Genomic DNA, 20,847 nt, shown 5'->3' with positions numbered 1-20,847 from the left:
TAAATATTCCTGGACGAAAATATTCACTCTTCGCCTCTCAGCTTACAGCGCACAACGGGTTAATACTTCACGAACACTTGTCTACACGGTGTATGCACATCTCCACGATTCACTTCCTATAGAGATCACAAACAATGCACGGTATCGTGATTCTCCTGGAATCACGTGTACTCAACCACGTAACGTCAACATCGATTATAACGTCTGCTCGATCCCTGGCGAACACGATCGCCGATTATACTGACGCCGGTCAACATTACCATCGGATGGGCCAGACTTGATTACAGTTCGGTATGAGTACTGTTATAAGCCCCCTGTACACGTACACTCCCGCTCATAAGTATCAGGACAAAAAGAAATGAAATAAATATCATTCAAATCTATTCCTATATCAAGATACCTCACGATGAAGATGAAGGACGGCCCAAAGAAAACGATAAAACCACATTTTCCTTGGATATTAAAAATTGTTAGTTAGGACAATTGAGCTACAGAGGGCAGTATTACCACGGGGTATACACACATGTCGTATTTGTGTTTATGTAGCTCTATGTGACGTCACCTTGTCCCTACCGGTAGGGAATCTCTCCTGGCAACGCCGGGTGGAACCAGTATGCACGAAGAACGCGGAGGGCCAGAGAAAAAGAGAGGGGGGCTGGCTCAACTCGCCGAGGAAAAGCTGTCGTATTCATACGTACACTCTCGGTACAACGACGCGCGTTATACACTAGGGTCTCCAGGGTACACGGCGCGTAGGACTCCAGTAGTAGCCGAGCTGCCGCGTCGAGACGAGACGAGACGTGAACGCAGCGGCGGCGTACCAACGTGCGCGTCTGAACCTACTTTCTGTCACCGACGTTTCCTTCGTCCGCCTTGGGAGACGATACACGCGCATTGTTTCCCCTCCCGACGTGATATTAACCTTCTACGGAGCGAAAGAAGAGAAGAAAACCCGAAAGATCCTTGAAGCTCCGTGAATAAATTCCTCGGAGGAACCTGAAGAATCTGTCCCAGGTGTATATAACCAAGTCAACACACCGAAAACGAGAGGAACTTGGATCGCTCAACTGGAGAATATTCTTGAAGAATTTTGAATATTCTTGTCGGCGTATTCTTGAAGAATTTAAAGAGCCTCTATTTCGAAAGGTTTCGAGAGAGGATACATCGTTAGGATCTCCAGAGACGAATCAGGTGAAAGTATCATTCAGCCGTGATCCCACGGGCACGTCAAAACGTGTTCACGTTTCTCGATGACGAACACGTGCCGTGGAACGGCGTGAACGATTTTACGGGGACTAAATCGTCGGCTGGGGACCATGAGGCGACTGGTGGTTTTGTGGTGGGTCCTGTTGCTCCTGGGAGCGGCGACGGCCGTGGAACACCAACGACAACAGAACGGCAGGACGACCGAGTGTCCGCATAAGTGCGTGTGCTTCGTGAGCACGGTTCGGTGCATGTTTCAGAAGCTGAACCGGGTGCCCCGTGTTCCGGCCAGCACCACTGTTCTGTAAGTGCTCATTTACAGATTCTCCTGTACCCTCGCGAGCAATCTCCGATTCCGCTAGGGGAAAAAGCGACATGGAAGAAAAGTCTCCTAGAAAATTTATTTCAAGCACTCAAATAAATGTTAAACCGAATTCGTTAATTTAGCATAAATTCCAATAACTCCCGAAACTAAATGGTAGGAGGCCCTTCGTCTATCTCGCTTTTTCCTTTAACGGAAGCCGAGATTGCTCGCTAAGGTACATGTATTATGTTGTCTCGATCCTAGTACGCCCGTTCTTGGAGTTTATTTACGCTGCACTGTGGTGCGAAATCCCCAAAACGTGACAGAAACAAAAATTGTTGTCACGTCTTTAGGATTTTGCTCCACTGTGCCCCGTGTATTAGAACCGTTGTAATCCCCCCCCCCTGCAGCGACCTATCGACGGGGGAGGAGAAATCGGGATTGTGTATAATCGGGGAATTTACAGTGTAGGTCGCGCTCACGAGTATTTCCAGGTCGGGAATGTGTATACTTTATACTTACCTGCGTGGGAAGCGGTGAATTGAATCGTCGAATCGGACGATGTATGTATATACGGAGGATTTTGACCTGGGATGGGCAAATTCGTTATCTGTATAAAGAATTTCGGATACTGAATGGAAGATAAAAACAAACATATTTCTTAGATATATATACGCGCTGCGATTGATAGCTAACGTTACCGCGGGAACTCGGCCGGCAGACTCGCGCTCTGATTGGTCGGGGATTTTCGTTAATATCCCTAAGGCAGCATTAATTCCGATTCCACGCGGTTCGCGTGCCCTTGGAAGAAGTAGCTGAATTAACGAGACGAAAAGGGAAACAAAGAGAAGAGTGTAAAAAAAATATATATCGGTCGAGAATCGGGTTACGTTCTCTTAAAGTGCACCACCTAATGGCCTTGTGCTCTTTGTGTGCACGGTTAAACGGTCGACATTATGATCTCTTGAACCGTGTCCTCGCAAGCACACGCTTCACAGAGCAACGTGTACACTTATCAACACCAGAACTACCCACGACAATGGTATGTCTGTTTCGATCGGATCGATAGACGTACGACAAACTTTTGAAAATATTCAAATTCTTCTAATTAACCCGCCAACTGAAACATTTCTGGACGATTGGCTGTACGAAACTTCTTAACTCTAACAAAACATCAGCTAAACAGTCTACTTAGTTGAGACGTGTAATCAAATATTTTTTTACTTTTCAAAAAAGATTCAGGTCTGAAAGGGTTAAAATAGAAACGAACCACTATTTTTTTTAGTGAATATAATCTTCACATATATTTCTGAAGCGACATTATGTCTCAACACAGTTTCAGACATGGCATACTTATTTCGTTTTTTTGTTTAATCAGAATACATAAGAGTTGATAATTTTAGGGTGCTTTTTATAGTTGTGCCACGCAGTGTATAAGTTGTAAATGATCTGAGAAAAAATGTCTTCTAACATTTCAATCATCGTTACAAAAGCGTGCTAAGCAGTCGTTTTGGCTGCTTTGGTGGATCTAAGTGTTAAATACACACATTCCTGTATCCCTACTACGGCGATGGAAGAAAATCCGCTCGAGTTACTTACCTTCGCCTCCGTTTTCTCGTGCAGCTTAGGAATCATCCTTGTTCCACGGTTTGTACATATTTACCGCTATTCGTAACAGTGTCCCGAGAACGTTGGAATAAATTTCCCCGTGTACACTTGCACAGCAAGGTGTTTTTGGATACGGTTAAAATAGGAATGACTGCTTCGTCGTTTCAGCTATATATACATAGTGTACGTAGGTATATAAAAGCGAATTTCCACTTTGGACGTACATACATCGCGGATGATTCATCCGCAATCCTTTCATGAAAAGTGAGGACTGCTTTTATTTTGTTCATTTGATCACTTTGGATGATATGCAGATTAAAACAATCTTTACACCTTTCTCAGTGTGGATGATTTTAACCCTTTAACTACGTCGATAGACGACACGAAAGTTCTGTGAAACACGGCTATCGTCAATAACTGAGTTTAAGATTATTATTATTTATTGATCTATTTTTTTTAGCTTGTAGCTTGATTTTCAACATCCTCAGTTACCGTAGAATATTATCTTATTACGTTGTTTATATTTGTAGTTATGTCAATTTTCTTTCCTGAACTTTCGTCGAAGCTACACAGCTTCTAGCGAAGGTCAATTTATTTCTCACTCTCTCGTATTATTTCGCAACGCGTGTTCTCAATCTTATCGAACATTTCGGTACGTGACATCACACGAGCATTCTGTAGGAGTGAATATTCCTGGTATACACATTCTGTGCCTCTTTCTTCTCGTTTCCCTTTCGCGTCAAAGATGCTTGTAAGCACCAGAATACGTAGAACTACCCAAATTGCATCGTTCGTTCATATTATTAAAAAATTATATATAATAATACTAATGAATAAAAATGAAAGGTAAAGTTAGAAAGGTATTGTACATATAATACATACATCCCAAATAGCACATGACGCCTTGAAAACGCCCATTTTACGGCTATTGTAGGTCTAAGGCGGCTTTAAGGCGTCTTCAAGACGTCATGTGCTATCTGGGATAGAAATCGAATTATCGCAAGAAAGTCTATGAGGGTCCGCCATTTTGTTTCCTCCGAACACTATAATATGAAATTAGATTGGCGCCAAAACCGTCTTCGAATAGTTGTGTTTTCTCGGTAATTCGGATAATAGAATAAGAAGTGGATACTCCGGTTTACTTGCGTGAAAAAACGATAACACGGTATCTGCAGACATGTATTTACACGTCGGGACATTTTATCGTCTCTGTCACCCTCAATCGGGTTAAGGACTTCGTTTAAATATTTACCTTCGATCGTGTTCACACTGTCTGTGAAAATATTCCGAAGAAAAAAATGAACGTCGTGTCGCGTTCACATAAACGAAAAATTTCTGTTTCTCGTGACTACTGAATGAAAGTCGGGGGGGAAAAAAGCTGAATGAAAGTTGAATTGTCTGATGTTCAAGATCGCTATCGAAATGTCACGTTTCGTCTGTTTAGAATGTAATTTCTCAATTCCACGCGTTTCACGATTCGATCAGCGGCGAATTACTGATCGGTTAGTTGAAGCGCTAATTGCAGGAACATCGGTCTGCTCAATGACAATTAAATCTCGCTTAGAGAAAGAAAGATGAACCATTTGCATTAAGGGATGACTCAGAGACGAGCTTCGATATTATTATCCGCCTCCGCGTAATGAAACGGAATCGTTATTACACAAGCCATTGCTTTTCAATCGTTTCGACAGTCATTTGGAATAGCAAACATCAGTCCCCTGATTTAATCTTCTGCAACTGGAACGCGTTTTACCGTAAATAAAAGACTCGTATCCTCGTTTCTTTTGAAAAACATGGAACAATCGTTCTTTTCAAATGATAATTTATTATTTGTGCAGAGTAATTATAATCATTTTTTAGTATCCTTTGTTCAAGTAAAAACAGGGGTAAATTTCCCTTTAATATTCCACGTTATTAGTCTCCGACATCCTGCGCCATTTTTCTTAACGGAAAGAGCGGGAAAACGTACTAAATTCAAATTATAGTTCAACGCATTCGTCACAAATGGAAAGGAGAAAAATATAAAAATTAGATTAAGGCGCTGTGAAATCTATAATGCATATACAACAGTTCTAATTAGTGTTAAAATAAAGGAACTTTTCATTACACGTTGTATTCGTCTTGCAAAATCGATCGTTTCAAAGCAGAACTTGAAAGATCGACGGTATTCGTCACGGATCTAATTAGAAATTGAATCTCGTACACTTGTCGGACGTACCCCGATTAATCTAATCCGTCGTCCGAGCGCCATGTAAACCACGGTGGAATGACTAATGGGCTGGCTGTCGTCGTTGGATCATCGTCAGTTCGATTTTTCAGACGCTTCGTGATGTTATACGCGCCGCAGCCGTCGGCCTTCCGGTTTCCACGGCAATTAAAACACGTTCGAACGCGATAAATCGTTTATATTAAGGAATTACCGAGGAAGGCCGACAGCGTTGCTAAACCATTTCGCTTCTCGAGCACCGATAAACCGACCTACCCAGTTTACGTTTCACTGATGCCTATTTTCACGCTGGACCTCGTTTACATTGGACCTGAAAAAATAATCGAAACTCTCGGTAAAGACTACAGTTTTCGAAAAATTTTCAAAAATGAGTAGAAACATACTTTTTAACCCTTTCTTCATTCGTTGTGACAAGAAATTCGGAAATTACTTTGAATTTTTGTTAGGAGCATAAATTTATAATAATGTCTAATAATAATTCGAGAATTTTCAAAATGGCGTCTATTAAGCAGCCAGGGCTCGAAGGACATTCACGTCCGCGACGCATTAAACCCTCCTGGACGTCGAATTATTTCCCGCAGCGTACCGAACGAACTTTCACTCTAACATCTCGGGTCAAGACGCTTCGCTTTAACGAAATCATTTTAATCTTCGCAGTCCTCATTGTCGTGTCGATAGGGAAAAAAATATTCCGAAGCGGCCATAATATCGTGTCTCGATCGAACACGTAACTCGATCTCTGTTCGAGTCAATGAAAACATTCAGTCTCCACCACGTAACGAACAGTAATTTTATTCATACTCCGGTTTCGGCTCCTCCAGACTCTCGTGTGTCCGCAATTGAAATTGCCCGAGGCAACGAGAGTCTTCGTTCCTTTGCGCCAGATTTTTACGAGCAAAGCTCTGAGGACCCCTTTTTGTTCGTCTTTACGACCTGGAGAATATGAATTCTTTATGAATTTATACAAGATCTTCCTTAAAACGAACCGCCGAATCTTGACTCGACCTTTGGTATTTGACCGTCGAAGGTCCTATGGCAGAGTCATGGGTGACTCGTCAACGAACACTCTCGTTTAAGTGTTTAGATAGACCCAGGCGCCGGATGAAGCAAATATTGTCATATATGTTTTGCGTTTGTGAAATGTTAATAAATAGTTGGCACATGAAAATTAGATTTTTTAACATCTACACCTTTTTGTAACATATAGATATCAATTTGAAAAATTGGAAAAATGTAATTTATTTAAATTAAAAAGAAATAATACATATTTCACCAGTGAATGAACGTTAGCCAGTAAATGAATATTTCATTTGAACTTTTTCAAAAGAAATTGAAAAAGATCAATATTTAATCATTGGCTTATGTTAATAACTTAATTTTCTCCGTTTTACATGTGCATATACATAGTATTCATTGACTGGTGCGTGTTCATTTAGTGATGTATCCACCCTATATTGTTTATGTAATTAATGTATAAGCTTGACGATTGAATAAGCATTGTCTCGCGATATTTTATCAATTTACTCTGCTGTAAGTGGTATCATCATCTGCACGCCGGTTCTTGCGTCACTTTCAGCACGATTTTCACAATGTGTGCCCACGGCTTGATTGTTCAGAGATCGATCGAACGATCTTATCTGACGGGTATGTCGGTAATTTAACAAAGATATATTTATTCAATGAAGCGGCGGCGACCGCTTAAGGATACACGATATTCGGGTCACTACCCATAATAGGCGTTCGGTCGTCGATCGAACCGAACGGATAACTGTTTCATCATTTTGAAGAATTTCCAAGGTATAAATTACGTGTAACGCCCATTATCTGTAATTTTCAATTGGATATGGTTCCAGCTTGCAAAAATACACAGTTGTCTTCTTTAGTTTTCTTAATATCAGATGAAATAAGAAGGATATTTCGCAAGCAATCGTATTGTCCTCCATCTTGTTCCTGACGCGTCCGCCGCCATCTTGAATTCTATTCTGACGAAAAGAAGTGCAATTTGCAATTCGAGGAGAAATCAGACTTTCCCAGGATACACGTACATTATGATCGTTCGTTTACCTTGCCACTTATCATCGCGAGCCATAATAACACCTGTGCCCCGTTAATATTAATCCGTGACAGCCTCTAATCGCGTCGATCGCGCGTGTTCTGCCGACGGCGTTTAAACGAATGACGGAAATATTATGTCGATAATCCGACGTGAATAATCCAACCGTTATCGATCAGTGAAAGTTCAATAATCGAATAAATGAATATCGAGTTAATTTATGGAAAGTCTCTAACATATAGCTTATAATCCAGCTTTTATTAAATATTACTTTTCATTACATCGACCGAGGATACCAAATAGATCGGGAAGACGTCTGGTAAATAAAACAAAAGGAAAAAAGGACGATTGGTTATTGATGTTCGATGGATTGTATATCCTGATCTCCTTCGCGGCGATGTTACGATATCAAACACCGAAGATATTTATACTCCAGCAGCCACTGGAGAAATTATCGGGGCAATATACACGGTATTAATAGGTCAAGCTATTAACGAACCGTCATTCAAGCGAAAGTCACTGAACCTATATACAGTGATCCAAGAAAATTGTTTCACTTCGAAAACGCTATTATTACCGATTCGACACGGTATTACGAGATATAATAAATTATGTACGTTCAAAAAAAAAAAAAAAAAAAAAAAAAAAAAAAAGTCAGGAAAGGAAAACGGTTGAAACTGGAACTGCAACATGTTCTCGGAAATATGTATACTATAACTCGTAGAACAACGTGGATCGTGTTTCAATTCGCTGTTTCGACGTTAAACGAACCGTTGCGTATAGTTACGGACGTCGACACGTACACACGGGGCGAATTGCTGAAGCGGGCCGATGCAAATATCACGTGTCATTAATCCAACCGTGTCAAAGCACACGACCGCCGCCGGGCCGGTTCGGTGAAAGGGAATTTCTTCTCTGCCCCGTGTGTTTTCCGTTCCTCGTACCTTGGGAAATCTTATCTGTAATTCACCTTGCACAATATGATCGGACCCGTAGCCGTGTTGACGACACAATGATTCGAGCCTATTTATATTCCAAGTGTGCAGAACCAGTAGAGACCTAAGACGCGTCCAAGACTTCTTGGACCCTAAAACTCATGCTTAAAATCCCTTAGACTCAAGGTCCCTCCAGACACAAGGACCAATACCTAAAACGTTGCAAATTCAAAAGCTCCAAGCCAAACTACTTGGTTTCAGAGGATCTCTGGCTTGGGTCCTTGATTCAGGGGAGCCTTGAGCCATGAGTGTTTAGGCTCAAATATTCTCAAGCTTAGATTCTTAGGTTCAGAGAGCCTTATACATAGGTCCTTGGTCCCAGAAAGCTTTGAGCATAGGTTCTTAAGTCCAGAATGCTTAGGGTATGTGTTCTTGGGTCCTACAGGTTTCATACTTAAGTCCAAGGATTTTCGCGGCTCTGTTGATCCTATTCCATCTCATGTCGAGTCGGTTAATCCTGGCATAACCTGATCTTGGATATTCCCGATCCCAATCTCTGACTTCTACGTTGGTTTGCTTCGTGTCTCTTGATCTCCACGTAGATGGATCTAAATCCCCTCGGTTCGGGGTTGATCCAATTCAGTTTCTTCTTCTGTAAATCTCCAATTTCGGTTTTTGTTAAGCTTGGATAGATTACCCTTCGACAATAACACAATCATTGGCCATTGTTGATAAGTAACTGGCGTGGAGTTTGTCAGCTTCAGAGCTCACAGATAAACTGTACTCATTTCCTCGGAGCCGTGGCTCGGAATACAATTGGACCGACACGAATGGGGAGCGTATGCTATAGAACGGATATAAAGGCGACGAATGAACTATCGACTGGAGCCGGTTTCAATTTTATTGAAAAGGTCACCGATGCGAAAACATTTTGCACGGTCTTAGTCACCGACGAGAAATAGATTTTCCGTGCCCGCCCGCGCCTGTCGTGAAACAAATGATTATAAAGTCCGGGGAGGGCAGCCCGGGGGCCTCGATTACACGGTTCGCTGCGGCAAAGATCGGAGTCATAAAGCGCAAAGCTCTTAATTAACGATTTTACTCGACTCGTTGCGCATTACCTCCCCCTCCCCCTCGTCCTCCCTCTCTTCCCGCGAAATTGCCGGGCGAGTTCTCAGTTCGACGCGCCGGTATTTTAACCTCTTTATCGCTCCGGCTGATCTTCCAATGGTTCGTTTTGCCGGGAACTCGAGCGAAACAGGGACGAATCGCCATAGAAGCTGAAATTTCGCGTTATATACTTCCGAGTGAGCTGAAATAATTGAGAGAATCTTCGTGAATTGATCATTACTAAAAAATTGAAAATTAAGTACTTATGACATCAAACTCTGCCTAAAAACGATAGAACCGAATCGTGGAAGTGCATACCACTTGATATAGCTACTAACAAAATTGGTCCTCAAATCCGAGATCTAAGTCGTTGAAACATTTTCTGATCCTTAGTTTCCATCTTAGGCAAGTTAACCGAGAACAATAATTGTATGTAGCGCTTAATGATGTCGCGAAACTGGAGACACTGATAGAGAATCACGCATTGATTCTATATTCCGAATCGATTACTCTACTTAGTAATTACCCTGGCCCCAGTTTCAATTTTCAGGTACCAACACAAGTTTTACTGTATTCTTTTCGAACCGTTCATTAATTCCCTTTGTTTTTGTTGACATGATCGTAGCAACAGTAACAGCCTCACGGAATTTTCAGTGATCTACGGTTCAACAACATAGCCGAACTACGGCCCGGTTCGTTCCACGGGCTGCCGCAGCTGCACACGCTGCTGTTGAACGACAATCGGATCAGACACCTATCGCCGAGGACGTTCGAGGGCGCGCCGAACCTGAGGATCCTCTATCTCTACAAAAATCATCTGGAGCGTATATCCCCCGATGCGTTCGCCGGTTTACCGAAGCTCGAACAATTGTATCTGCACTACAACCGACTGAGGGAGATCAAGAAGGGCACGTTCAACGAGCTTCCGTCCCTGGAACGGTTGTTCCTTCACAGCAATATGCTCCATCATCTACCCGCCGACGCGTTTCAGAACGTCGGCCCGATGACCAGGCTACGTCTGGACAGCAACGCGTTGGTCTGCGACTGTAATCTCGTGTGGCTGTTGCAACGGATGCAGAACAATCCGTCGGAAATGGCGGCGGTGTGCCAGTCGCCGGGGGAAATGAAAGGACGATCCCTAACGACGATGTCACCCGATGATTTCCATTGCAGTTGAGTAACTCGAGCTTCCTTGTTTCGAAGGATCCTGGAATGGGACAGTTTCGAATCGCATGAATGTTGAGATTCGCGGGTAGTAATGGTCCTCACTTCACAAATGTGCGCGACAGATACTTCCTATAATCGCCACCAGAGGGTTCCTAGGACAATACTTCTGTACTCGCCACTAGAGGGATCCTGAGTCAATAACTTTCTCGCTGCTACTCAATCCATCGTCAGTTTATATACACATATACTGTCCATAACCGATCATGAAATATCCCCGCATGTAAGGCAAGTTCCGCTCCACCAGCAGGCCCAAGATGAAACGCTCCCCCGTGTCTTTCATTGTAACCGTCACAACCTTCGCTACATATAGCTTTCTCGACCAATCCTCAGACATCTCCGTATCAAGACAGGGTCTGCTAAGGTACATGATATCACCAACGGGTCGAATAACAGGGACCCAAAGGACGTCCACGCTTCCTTTACCTCATCCCTATCTTCCTCTAGTTACATGTCATCTGCGAAAAATAAAACTACAAATGATTATATGTTCCAACTTTCGAAACACATCCAAAGACCCAAGAACACTCTTGTCTGCCTTGCTCCCACCATTCCGAGTCTCCCCCTCTGTGTCCATTAAATATTCCAATACACTTCCTTCTGACAAATCGGAAGTAACGTAAAGTAGGTGATGTTCAAATCCCATCGTCTTCCATTTCCAGCCAAGCCACAGATCATGACCGGTCCCCAGGACGTCGAGGTCCGACTAGGCGGCACGATCACGTTCAGCTGCGAGGTCGCCGGCGACCCGACCCCGGAGATCAAATGGATGCGTGACTCGAACGAGATACCGGTCGACGGTGACCGTTACGCGATCGAAGAAGACGGGACCCTGGTGATAACAGACGCGACTGAGCAGGACACAGGCGAGTACGAGTGCGTCGCCAAAAGCGAGATGGGCTCGACCAAGTCGCGCAAAGCGAGGGCGTTGATCACCGTGTCCCCGTCGTTGCGGTTCACCCAGCTCCCGGAGTCGCAAACCGTACGGATCGGCACGGACGTCACGTTCACGTGCAAGGTGGAGGGTGTACCAGCGCCGCGGGTCCAATGGTGGCGGGACAACAGGCAACTGGGCGTGGCCGGTCGTGTCGCGATCGAGGACGACGGGGACGTGTTGCGTATCGTCGCGGTGAAGGAATCGGACGCGGCCCGATACGTGTGCCGGGCAAGGAACTCGAACGGATACGCGGAGACCAGCGCCGATCTGAAGGTGGTCGACTCGACCTACAGTCCGCCAAGATTGACATACGAGCCGCAGGACATGGAGGCGGAACCGGGCGCCATCATTGAGGTGCCGTGTAGGGTCGAGGGTATCCCGAAACCGTTGATACAGTGGAAGAAGGACGGAACCGCTGTCGAAGGGGACAGGGTACGAGTGTCCCGTGGGGGGAGCTTGTACCTTTACAATGTCACCTCGGCGGATACTGGCAGGTGAGCTTTTGTTTCACCAATGGCGTAACGAGATCTTGGTCGAACAAAACCATTGAACCCCTCGTCAATACCGATTGCGAAGTGTCGATCATCGATTCTGATGAACTTAATGAGGCATGAGGGTATAGTGCCAACCACGAACTATATGTACAGGGTGTTTGAAAATTATGTCACTAAATTTTCAAACACCCTGGACATGTATAGCTTGTATGTACTTCGTACAAACAGCAGGGGTTCGGATCCTCCACGCCTACAAATGTTTGGAGCCTTGGCTATTGGAGCCCCAAAAGTAGACATATACCAAAACGGGCAGATACAATATACATTTTTTATCTTCTTAAATAGTTTTATATCCTGTAAAGAACAAAATATTGCAAATCTGTAAAGGTATGTCAGACATGTAGTAGAAGACAGTAAGTGGGACCAAATAAGTACAATCCTAAAAAAGTAACAAACTGAAAGGGTCACGCCTGAAGTCACTATAACTCGTGAAGGCACTTAGGACACCGAAAAGTGTCCATGTTAAAGACGTAAACGCTACCTTCAAAATTGTGTGGGGGCGGGGGGGCTCAAACAGGTTTTACTGGAGTTATATTTGAGATCACGAGTTCATTCGTAATGTCTTGATTTCCTGTGGTATGTAGATGGTAATCTATAACAAATTCTGCGCACAGGTACGAATGCTCGGCCGTAAACGAATACGGTCGCGCCACTGCCCAAGCCCTGGTCCGCGTTCGCCAACCAGATACAACGGATGTTTTGGTGATAAGGGCATTCAAGGACGCCAAAGACGAGATCGATCGTGCGATTAATAACACGCTGACGAGTCTCTTTAGCGGGGGCCGACCCACAGAACGGGTGAGCCCATTCCGGCTCGCGAGATACCCGAACGCCGGTGGTCGGGCTGCGGCCAGACCGGCCGAAATTTTCGAACGGACCCTCGTTAATATACGACGCATGGTGAACGCTGGTATGAAGGCGAATGCCACTGAACAGTACAAATACGAGGAGTTCCTTACACCAGAGCAGGTGCAGTTTTATTTATCACCTTAATTGCTGTTGTATAATTTTCATTTGTGCCTGATTGTATAGTATCGACGAAGTACAGCTGCTCCCACTAGGAAAACGGCCGGGGACGTTTATTGTTAGTCACGAACCTTAGAATCTTGGTACTCGTATAATTGGCGAACAAGATTCAACTCTCCTAATCACTGCTTATTCAAATGCCTCGTATATAATCAGTACTTTAATGTTTTAATGACTAATCGAGTACCCGTGTATCCTCAATTGTTTCCAAAATCATCGGACATCCCCGTCATTGCCAGTTATTTTTATTCTCGTACCTTAGGTAAGAGAAATCGAGAGGCTTTCCGGATGCACAGGTCACAGGCGTCGTCAGAATTGCACGAATATGTGCTTCCACAACAGATACCGGAGCATAGACGGCAGCTGCAACAATCTACGCAATCCTACTTGGGGTTCGTCCTACACCGGTTTCCGCAGGAATTTACAACCGATCTACGAGAACGGTTTCTCGACGCCAGTCGGTTGGGAGAAAGGTCGCCGTTACTATGGATACCCAAAGCCCGCGGCCCGATTGATCTCGACCACTTTGATAACAACGCAGAATGTGACCTCCGACGAAACGATCACCCATATGGTGATGCAATGGGGTCAGTTCTTGGATCACGATATGGACCACGCGCTGCCCGCGGTCTCCAGCGAATCCTGGGACGGGATCGACTGCAAGAAATCCTGCGACAATGCCGCGCCATGCTTCCCGATGGAGATCCCGCCGAATGATCCGCGTGTGAACAACAGACGGTGCATCGACTTCATACGAACCAGCGCCGTTTGCGGATCAGGGGCAACAAGTCTTCTGTGGGGTGGTTTCTCTCCCAGGGAACAACTGAATCAGTTGCCCAGTTACATAGACGCCTCTCAAGTGTACGGTTACGGCGATGACGTCGCCGAACACCTCCGAGACTTTACCACGAATCACGGCCTGTTACGAGAAGGATCAACTATACCCGGTCACAAAGCACTTCTACCGTACTCATCCGGTCAGTTCGTCGATTGCAGGCGAAATCCACTGGAGAGCTCGATCAACTGTTTCGTAACCGGGGACATTCGAGGCAACGAGCAGGTGGGTCTGCTGGCGATGCACACGATATGGTTGAGGGAGCATAACCGTATAGCTCGTAGTCTCCGTGAAATGAACCCGCACTGGAACGGCGAGAAACTGTATCAAGAGGCTAGAAAGATCGTCGGCGCTGAGATGCAGCACATCACCTATCAGTACTGGATACCCCGTGTCTTCGGCGGTACGACCGACGAGCTACTCGACTCCTATAAGGGTTACGATCCTAATGTGGACGCCAGTGTGGCCAACGTTTTCGCTACCGCGGCTCTCAGGATTGGTCATACCCTCATCCAACCGCGACTGGAACGTTTAAACGAGTCCTTCCAATCGATACCACAAGGGCCCCTCCTTCTACGAGATGCTTTCTTCGCGCCGTGGCGGCTGGTGGAGGAAGGCGGCGTTGATCCTTTATTAAGGGGGATGTTCGCCACCCCCGCGAAATTGAAGTTACCCGAGGAGAACTTGAACTCGGAATTGACCGAGCAACTGTTCCGTACGGCTCACGCGGTAGCGTTGGATCTGGCCTCGATGAACATCCAACGTGGCAGGGATCATGCGCTTCCGGGGTACGTGGAATGGCGGCGATTCTGCAATATGTCGTATGCTGAGACGTTCGAGGACCTGGCCGGCGAAATACGCAACGCCAGGGTCAGACAGAAGATGAGGGAGCTGTACGGTCATCCCGGGAACGTAGACGTGTGGGTCGGCGGTGTTCTCGAGGATCAGCTCCCGAACGCAAAAGTGGGACCGCTGTTCAAGTGTATTCTGTTGGAACAGTTCCGACGCACCAGGAACGGCGATAGATTCTGGTACGAGAGTCCGACGGTGTTCAAGCCGGAACAACTTGCGCAGATCAAGCAGACCAGTCTGGCGAGAATTTTATGTGATAACGGCGATAATATTAAACGCGTACAACCAAATGTGTTCCTTCTGCCCGAGGGCGAAAATAAATACGTCACCTGCGACGAACTGCCGTACATGGACCTGAGAGTCTGGTCCGATTGTTGCGACGGTTGCGAAGATCATAGTAACACGATCTCCCGTTTCCGGCGTGGCGCTGCCAAATACATGCCTCCGGAGAGTAACCTAGCGAACGATTTGGCAACGCGGGATCCCGGTGAGAGGATCGAGTATATAGAAAGGACGATCGAGGAGACCCAAGAGGAAACTACAAAACTTACAAGATTAGCCGAGACTTTGTCTCGTAAGATAGAAGAATTGAGGTCGCTTTTAGAGAACGTGAAAAATATGAAATAGGATGGTAGATAAATTACCATTCTCTGGGTGGTACTTGGACTCTTATCCGTTTCTATTTACTTAGACGCGCTTGTATTTTATTAATTTTACGCATTTATTAATGTACATACACTGTGAATTTGTAGAAGCTGCACCGTACAGTGCACGGATTGATTCTTTGTTGTCCTTTGATGTACTTTTGATTTATTATTTAGATATCGCATTTCTAGTCCCATGTATGACTTTTTTTGTAAAAAAAGACATTGGAAAGTCTTTAAAAAATGGAAAAAGGATTTTTCTACACTTTATGGTTAAATTACTGCCTGTTTAAGTAATGAGAACCAATTTTGGACCACAAAGAATTATATGCTGCTTTGCTAATGTTTTGTAGACACATTTCTGCATCAATTTAGATGAAATTATTTATGTATAAAAAGTGTTACTGTAACGCAAATTTTCAATGTGCGATTAGAATTCTAGATTGTAGAAATGAAAAAATGGCTCCTTACTTCTAGTAGTTTTGTAATCGTTTTTTATACGATAATAGTGCATTCTATTTTAGTAGCTATGGAGAATAGTTAGTCATTACATTGAAGGGATCTCTTTTATACAAACATATTATTATGTAATTGTATACGTTTTATACATTGGTCATTAACATTACAAAAAACTACTATAATATAATCTGTACTCGGCAAATGAATACTGAAATCTTTTTGCAGATAAAATTACTAGTATATGTGTTACTTAATATGTACAGATATGACATCATTCATTTCCTTATCACCAGCAATTGCATTTCTCATAATCCTGTGCCATCAAACATTATACTATGTATTATGATGATTTATAATATGTATTTTTAATAGTAAAAGAAATATTTTAGTCATAATATGTTCATTTAATATCAAGTACAAGAGAACACAATACAATATTGAATACATAAGCTGTATTCATTTAAGTAACTGTATACATATTGCATACACATAAAAAATGCTGCACAATATTTAGGTATTATAACATATTGTTATTCAATTTAAAATATTCTATGCAGTGATTACTAGCAACATATAATATATACTTCTACATTTCTTGTATATTTCAACTTCCAATAAATTTTGTGTGTCGCCCATGAGCAATAATATCCTTCCCATCATTCTTGGTAACATCCACTGCAAGAAATGCTAATCTTTTCCCAGCACGTATAGTTTTAGCATCTACTGTGACCAATTCACCAAGAAGTGCAGGTTTCATAAACCTATGCATAAATTATTATCACATATCACTACAACCCCAAAAATAAAGAAAAAATAGGATAATGTATTCATACGTGATATTTAGATCTACTGAAACTCCTGGTGGACATTCATCTTTGGTCATCAAAGCATAAGTAGAAATACAATCAACAATTGTACTTGTAAAACCTCCATGCAAAGTACCACCCATATTTAAGTGTTCCTCAGAAACAACAAATTTTGCCTTACAATTTCCATCTCCTGCTGAGACTATTTCAAGCTATTTAAAGAATTAGAAGATATTATCAAAAATTTAATTCAAAAATGAAAAATAAACTATTTAATTGATTAACATATGTTTAAGATAAAACTATGTTGTAGAGAAAGCAGAATGTATCACAAAGTTACCTTTTTCAAACACTGTCCGTAATTGGATGACTTAGATATTTTATCGAGAACAGTCTTAATTAATTCAATACCGCGAGACATATTCACGATTAAATACTTTAAACTTCGTCGGTTAAGAACTACTTACTTAATGTGTTTAAATGTACACCTTTATAAATTAAAAGCCTCTTTTACCTGCTGATAATGCTTATGGAACTACTTATATACCTATTATTATCATTTTGCTACTCACGACAACGTAACCTACAGACACTTACAGAATGTATGTAAGATACATACTTCGACGCACTAGGAAATTTTCACTACCAATTCATGAATTGTAGAATAGGGACACGTAACTATTTTCATAATTTTACTACGATATGGATTCAAACATAGTTAAATTATGCCATTCTTTAAATAGTTTAAGTAGTATCACCTATTGCCATTTCACATCTGTTTATGAATCTGCTACCCTTCCCCTTCAACAGATGAAGGATAAGTATATATTAAGTAGTAAACACAGGAAATAATAATGCAAACAACTTTATCTTTTATTTTCAGAGTTTTATTTTCCGTTACCAATGTTTTATAAATAAGTATATATTACTATATTGTATTTAAATTATAAATATTCGTACTGATATGAAAAATTTAAATATGGTCAACAGGTAATCCATTATTATTTAACAGATGATCTTTGGGATCCTTAAGATATCGAGGACCATCACCAACCTGTGTATAAATAATATATTTAAAACATCCAGGTACTTGTTTTTGAATGTTTATCTTACCCAACAAGTTCTGAAAAGGATTAAGGAGTAGTTATTTGTTAATACAATTATTTTATTACATAAAAGAATCAATTCTGAAAGATTTACTTCTGAAGGTTTAATTGTTTCAATAGACAATCCCTTTCTATATTCTACTAAATTATCTTGTAATGGTGGGAAAAAATGATCTAGTATGCTCATGACTTCTGGTACATCTTTTTCCAGAAGATATAAAGTAGCATTCGGCCCTGCATCATATGTATATGCAACCTGGATCAGAACAAGTTCTAATATACATACACATTCTGAAAATTTTGAATAAAACGCCTTAATATTATTAGTACCTTTACATCATTAACAGCATTATTATAAGAATGTATCAGATCAACAATTGTGTGTGAAATGTCATTCATGTAAACACATGGTGGATATGTATCCAATACAACTGCATGAAACTGATTAGAATCCTTCATTGTGAGTTCAGCAAATGTTTTAAAATCTTTTTCAATTATCGCCTGTTCCATTTTATTTGCTACTTTGGGCACAATATGTTTTACCCTATATTTTAATAGCTCTGATGTTTCCATACCTCTTTTCATTCCAATTGCACTAGATACTTTTTTCTGTACATCATTTACCTACAGCAAAATATACAATCCTGATTGTACACAATATAAAATAATTAATTTCAAATGATAATCAAATTATAGTACATACGACTAATATTAAGACTCTCATTTCTGGCCAGTGGGTGGCAGGTACAATCTGCTTTGCTACACTATCACTTCCATTTGGGTCAGAACCCATATGCCATCTTACAAAACCTCCCATAACACTACGACATGCTGAACCAGAGCCAACACGAGCAATCGAGCTAATATCACCCTAGAATACATTATTTAGAAATAAAAACAGTATAATCAATTTTATGTATCATTCACTATAAAAATCTATACATTGTTAACAATACCTGTACTTCATATATCTTTGCTAAAGCAGCAACAAGACAAGCATATCCTGCTGCACTGGAGGCTAAACCAGCTGCAGTTGGAAAATTGTTCTTTGAACAAATATGAACTTTCCATTGACCTAAAGTAGTGGAAAGTCCTGCACGTTTTCTAACTAAAATAATATGTTACATTAGTTTTGAAATTTTTAAAGATCTTAATATATTAGTATCCAATTACTTTCAGCTAAACAGTTTTGCAATCTAGGAATTCTGATGTCTTCTTCCCTGAAAAATTGTAACATGACAACATTGTAATTTATTATATATACACAATTTATAAATATTAAAACTTACTTTCCATTTAACCATATACGATCTTCTTTGAAATGTGGAGCAGCCATAATAGTGGTTTTTGCACATAGCTAAAAGTAAAAATACACTTAAATAAATATAATATTTTGTATCATTTTAGCAACAATGTCACACACTTACATGAGCTGTATCTAGAGTGGCACTTATAGAATCATTTGCTGGTAATATCAGTGTTTCATCTCGTTTTCCCCCTGTAAAGAATTGTAAATTTCGGAGTATTCATTTTCCCCTCCGTCAACTTATTTGAATAATACTTCAAGCTATCTATTTAAATTCAAAACGTACAAGGCCGCACGCATAATGCCGCTTATAATACTTTTAAATGTATATTTATCTCAGCGTAAAATAATCGATAAGAAAATGCGTTTTTGGATTAAATTTGGAGATTAAAAACAACATTTGTACCACAATAGAAATATTTTGACATGATTCAAAATTAATTAAAAATTCCAAAAGAGCGCGCATTCGAAAAATAATTGACAATTACAATCGCATATTTTGTTAACATGTCTAATCTAAGTAAATCAATTAGTTGTGAATTGTTATACAATTGTAGAATGATGTTACTTTGATTGCTCTTTGGACCAAAGTAACCGATATGCAATGAAGTGTTTATATAAATATCTTTTGTATGAATTTCAATTTAACAAGAATTATAACAGTTCCACTACATAATTTCGTTACCAGAATTAAACAGAAATTAGAAAAGAATACTTACAATATTTTACTACAGCAATATTAACAGGTGCTATACAGGTAACGGTATTCATGATTCAAAGTTTCACTTGGCTTCCACTTCCATAAGCGTGTATCATCGAATAGTGCATTCCTATCTCGCGCGCAGTATTTATATTCAAACAACCATGAACTGTTGCTCAACAAGATTGTACCTTCTGTAGGCAAACCCTGTCTTATGAATCTATTCCTTAAATTTCAATCGTTTCTTTTAAATCTAATATACATTGTACTCATCCGCTACATGTGAAATACGCTTCCTAATTTATTACAGTATCCAGAATATTCCAATCGATTTTGTTCCCTTTTGTATTATTACAAAAACATTTATCTACAAATCGGGTGTGAAATTACCCCTCACTTAACACTACATGTGTAATTAAAAAAAAAATTATATATATATAATATTAAATACAAATCAAATTTCTCTCTCTCGTATCAGCAATACCATCTATCATAAAAGGCACTTTAGACTGTCTCCATTTAAAATTTGAACAAACACCAATCTATAGAATATCACTTATTTATGGTTAAAAATCAATAGAAATACATAGTAATTTTCTTTCTTATCGACAGGTCCGGGGAACACGGTAGCCGTATCGCCGACAGATGTCGCTGTGACCGCGAGGCACTGCCGCTAAGTGCTCGGGGGGGATCACGCATTACCCAGCCGGTTTTCAGTGTGACGATGCCGGTCAGTCGACGGTGGGGGTGATTTGCACGGTCTCCGGAGGGCTGTACGTACCACGAACGTGCACGGCGTGCACGGTGCTTCTCTGAAGCGCGCGCTCCTTCCTCGCGATCGCACGGCAGGGGAACAACAACGCAGAAAGCAAACAACGTTCGGAAACAGACAATGCGAGCGTCCTGTGACAGCGTCCGCGAGCCTCTGAGACCGTTGTGAAACAAGAGGAAACGGGAT

At 41.6% G+C, this 20,847-nt stretch overlaps 3 protein-coding genes across 3 annotated transcripts; 1 reads left to right on the top strand and 2 right to left on the bottom strand.

The window, feature by feature from the left end:
• The first annotated feature begins 1,048 nt into the window (after positions 1–1,048).
• Positions 1,049–15,623, top strand: LOC107186506 (peroxidasin). Its single transcript, XM_015574381.1, has 5 exons — positions 1,049–1,507; positions 10,095–10,612; positions 11,327–12,095; positions 12,770–13,124; positions 13,444–15,623. The coding sequence occupies exons 1-5, from the start codon at positions 1,317–1,319 to the stop codon at positions 15,493–15,495; spliced, it is 3,885 nt and encodes a 1,294-aa protein (XP_015429867.1). The 5' UTR covers positions 1,049–1,316; the 3' UTR covers positions 15,496–15,623.
• Positions 15,624–16,522: 899 nt separating this feature from the next.
• LOC107186612 (acyl-coenzyme A thioesterase 13-like) lies at positions 16,523–17,286 on the bottom strand. Its single transcript, XM_015574509.1, has 3 exons — positions 17,118–17,286; positions 16,805–16,989; positions 16,523–16,732 (listed from the first exon to the last, which is right to left on the bottom strand). Exons 1-3 carry the CDS (start codon positions 17,196–17,198, stop codon positions 16,576–16,578), a joined length of 423 nt encoding a protein of 140 aa, XP_015429995.1. The 5' UTR covers positions 17,199–17,286; the 3' UTR covers positions 16,523–16,575.
• A 464-nt stretch (positions 17,287–17,750) lies between these two features.
• Positions 17,751–19,975, bottom strand: LOC107186452 (diphosphomevalonate decarboxylase). Its single transcript, XM_015574314.1, has 9 exons — positions 19,909–19,975; positions 19,311–19,381; positions 19,173–19,240; positions 19,057–19,103; positions 18,840–18,991; positions 18,587–18,754; positions 18,214–18,507; positions 17,978–18,139; positions 17,751–17,900 (listed from the first exon to the last, which is right to left on the bottom strand). Exons 1-9 carry the CDS (start codon positions 19,958–19,960, stop codon positions 17,751–17,753), a joined length of 1,164 nt encoding a protein of 387 aa, XP_015429800.1. The 5' UTR covers positions 19,961–19,975.
• Between the last annotated feature and the right edge of the window lie 872 nt (positions 19,976–20,847).

Source organism: Dufourea novaeangliae, unplaced genomic scaffold (genome assembly GCF_001272555.1).
Source record: "Dufourea novaeangliae isolate 0120121106 unplaced genomic scaffold, ASM127255v1 scaffold65, whole genome shotgun sequence".
Lineage (NCBI taxonomy): Eukaryota > Metazoa > Arthropoda > Insecta > Hymenoptera > Halictidae > Dufourea > Dufourea novaeangliae.
Note: the sequence above shows the minus strand (reverse complement) of the source record. Positions and strands in the feature narration are given on the sequence as shown.

Bases quoted from the DNA above. Each gene is read 5' to 3' on its own strand.
- LOC107186506 (XM_015574381.1), top strand. From the start codon at position 1,317: ATGAGGCGACTGGTGGTTTTGTGGTGGGTCCTGTTGCTCCTGGGAGCG. The intron at 1,508-10,094 runs GTAAGTGCTCAT...CGGAATTTTCAG, and splicing joins CCGGCCAGCACCACTGTTCT to TGATCTACGGTTCAACAACA. The intron at 13,125-13,443 runs GTGCAGTTTTAT...CTCGTACCTTAG, and splicing joins AGTTCCTTACACCAGAGCAG to GTAAGAGAAATCGAGAGGCT.
- LOC107186612 (XM_015574509.1), bottom strand. From the start codon at position 17,198: ATGTCTCGCGGTATTGAATTAATTAAGACTGTTCTCGATAAAATATCT. The intron at 16,990-17,117 runs GTAACTTTGTGA...TTCTTTAAATAG, and splicing joins ACGGACAGTGTTTGAAAAAG to CTTGAAATAGTCTCAGCAGG. The intron at 16,733-16,804 runs GTATGAATACAT...ATTTATGCATAG, and splicing joins TCAGTAGATCTAAATATCAC to GTTTATGAAACCTGCACTTC.
- LOC107186452 (XM_015574314.1), bottom strand. From the start codon at position 19,960: ATGAATACCGTTACCTGTATAGCACCTGTTAATATTGCTGTAGTAAAA. The intron at 18,508-18,586 runs GTATGTACTATA...ATTTTGCTGTAG, and splicing joins TGAGAGTCTTAATATTAGTC to GTAAATGATGTACAGAAAAA. The intron at 17,901-17,977 runs GTAAATCTTTCA...AATCCTTTTCAG, and splicing joins AAACAATTAAACCTTCAGAA to AACTTGTTGGGTAAGATAAA.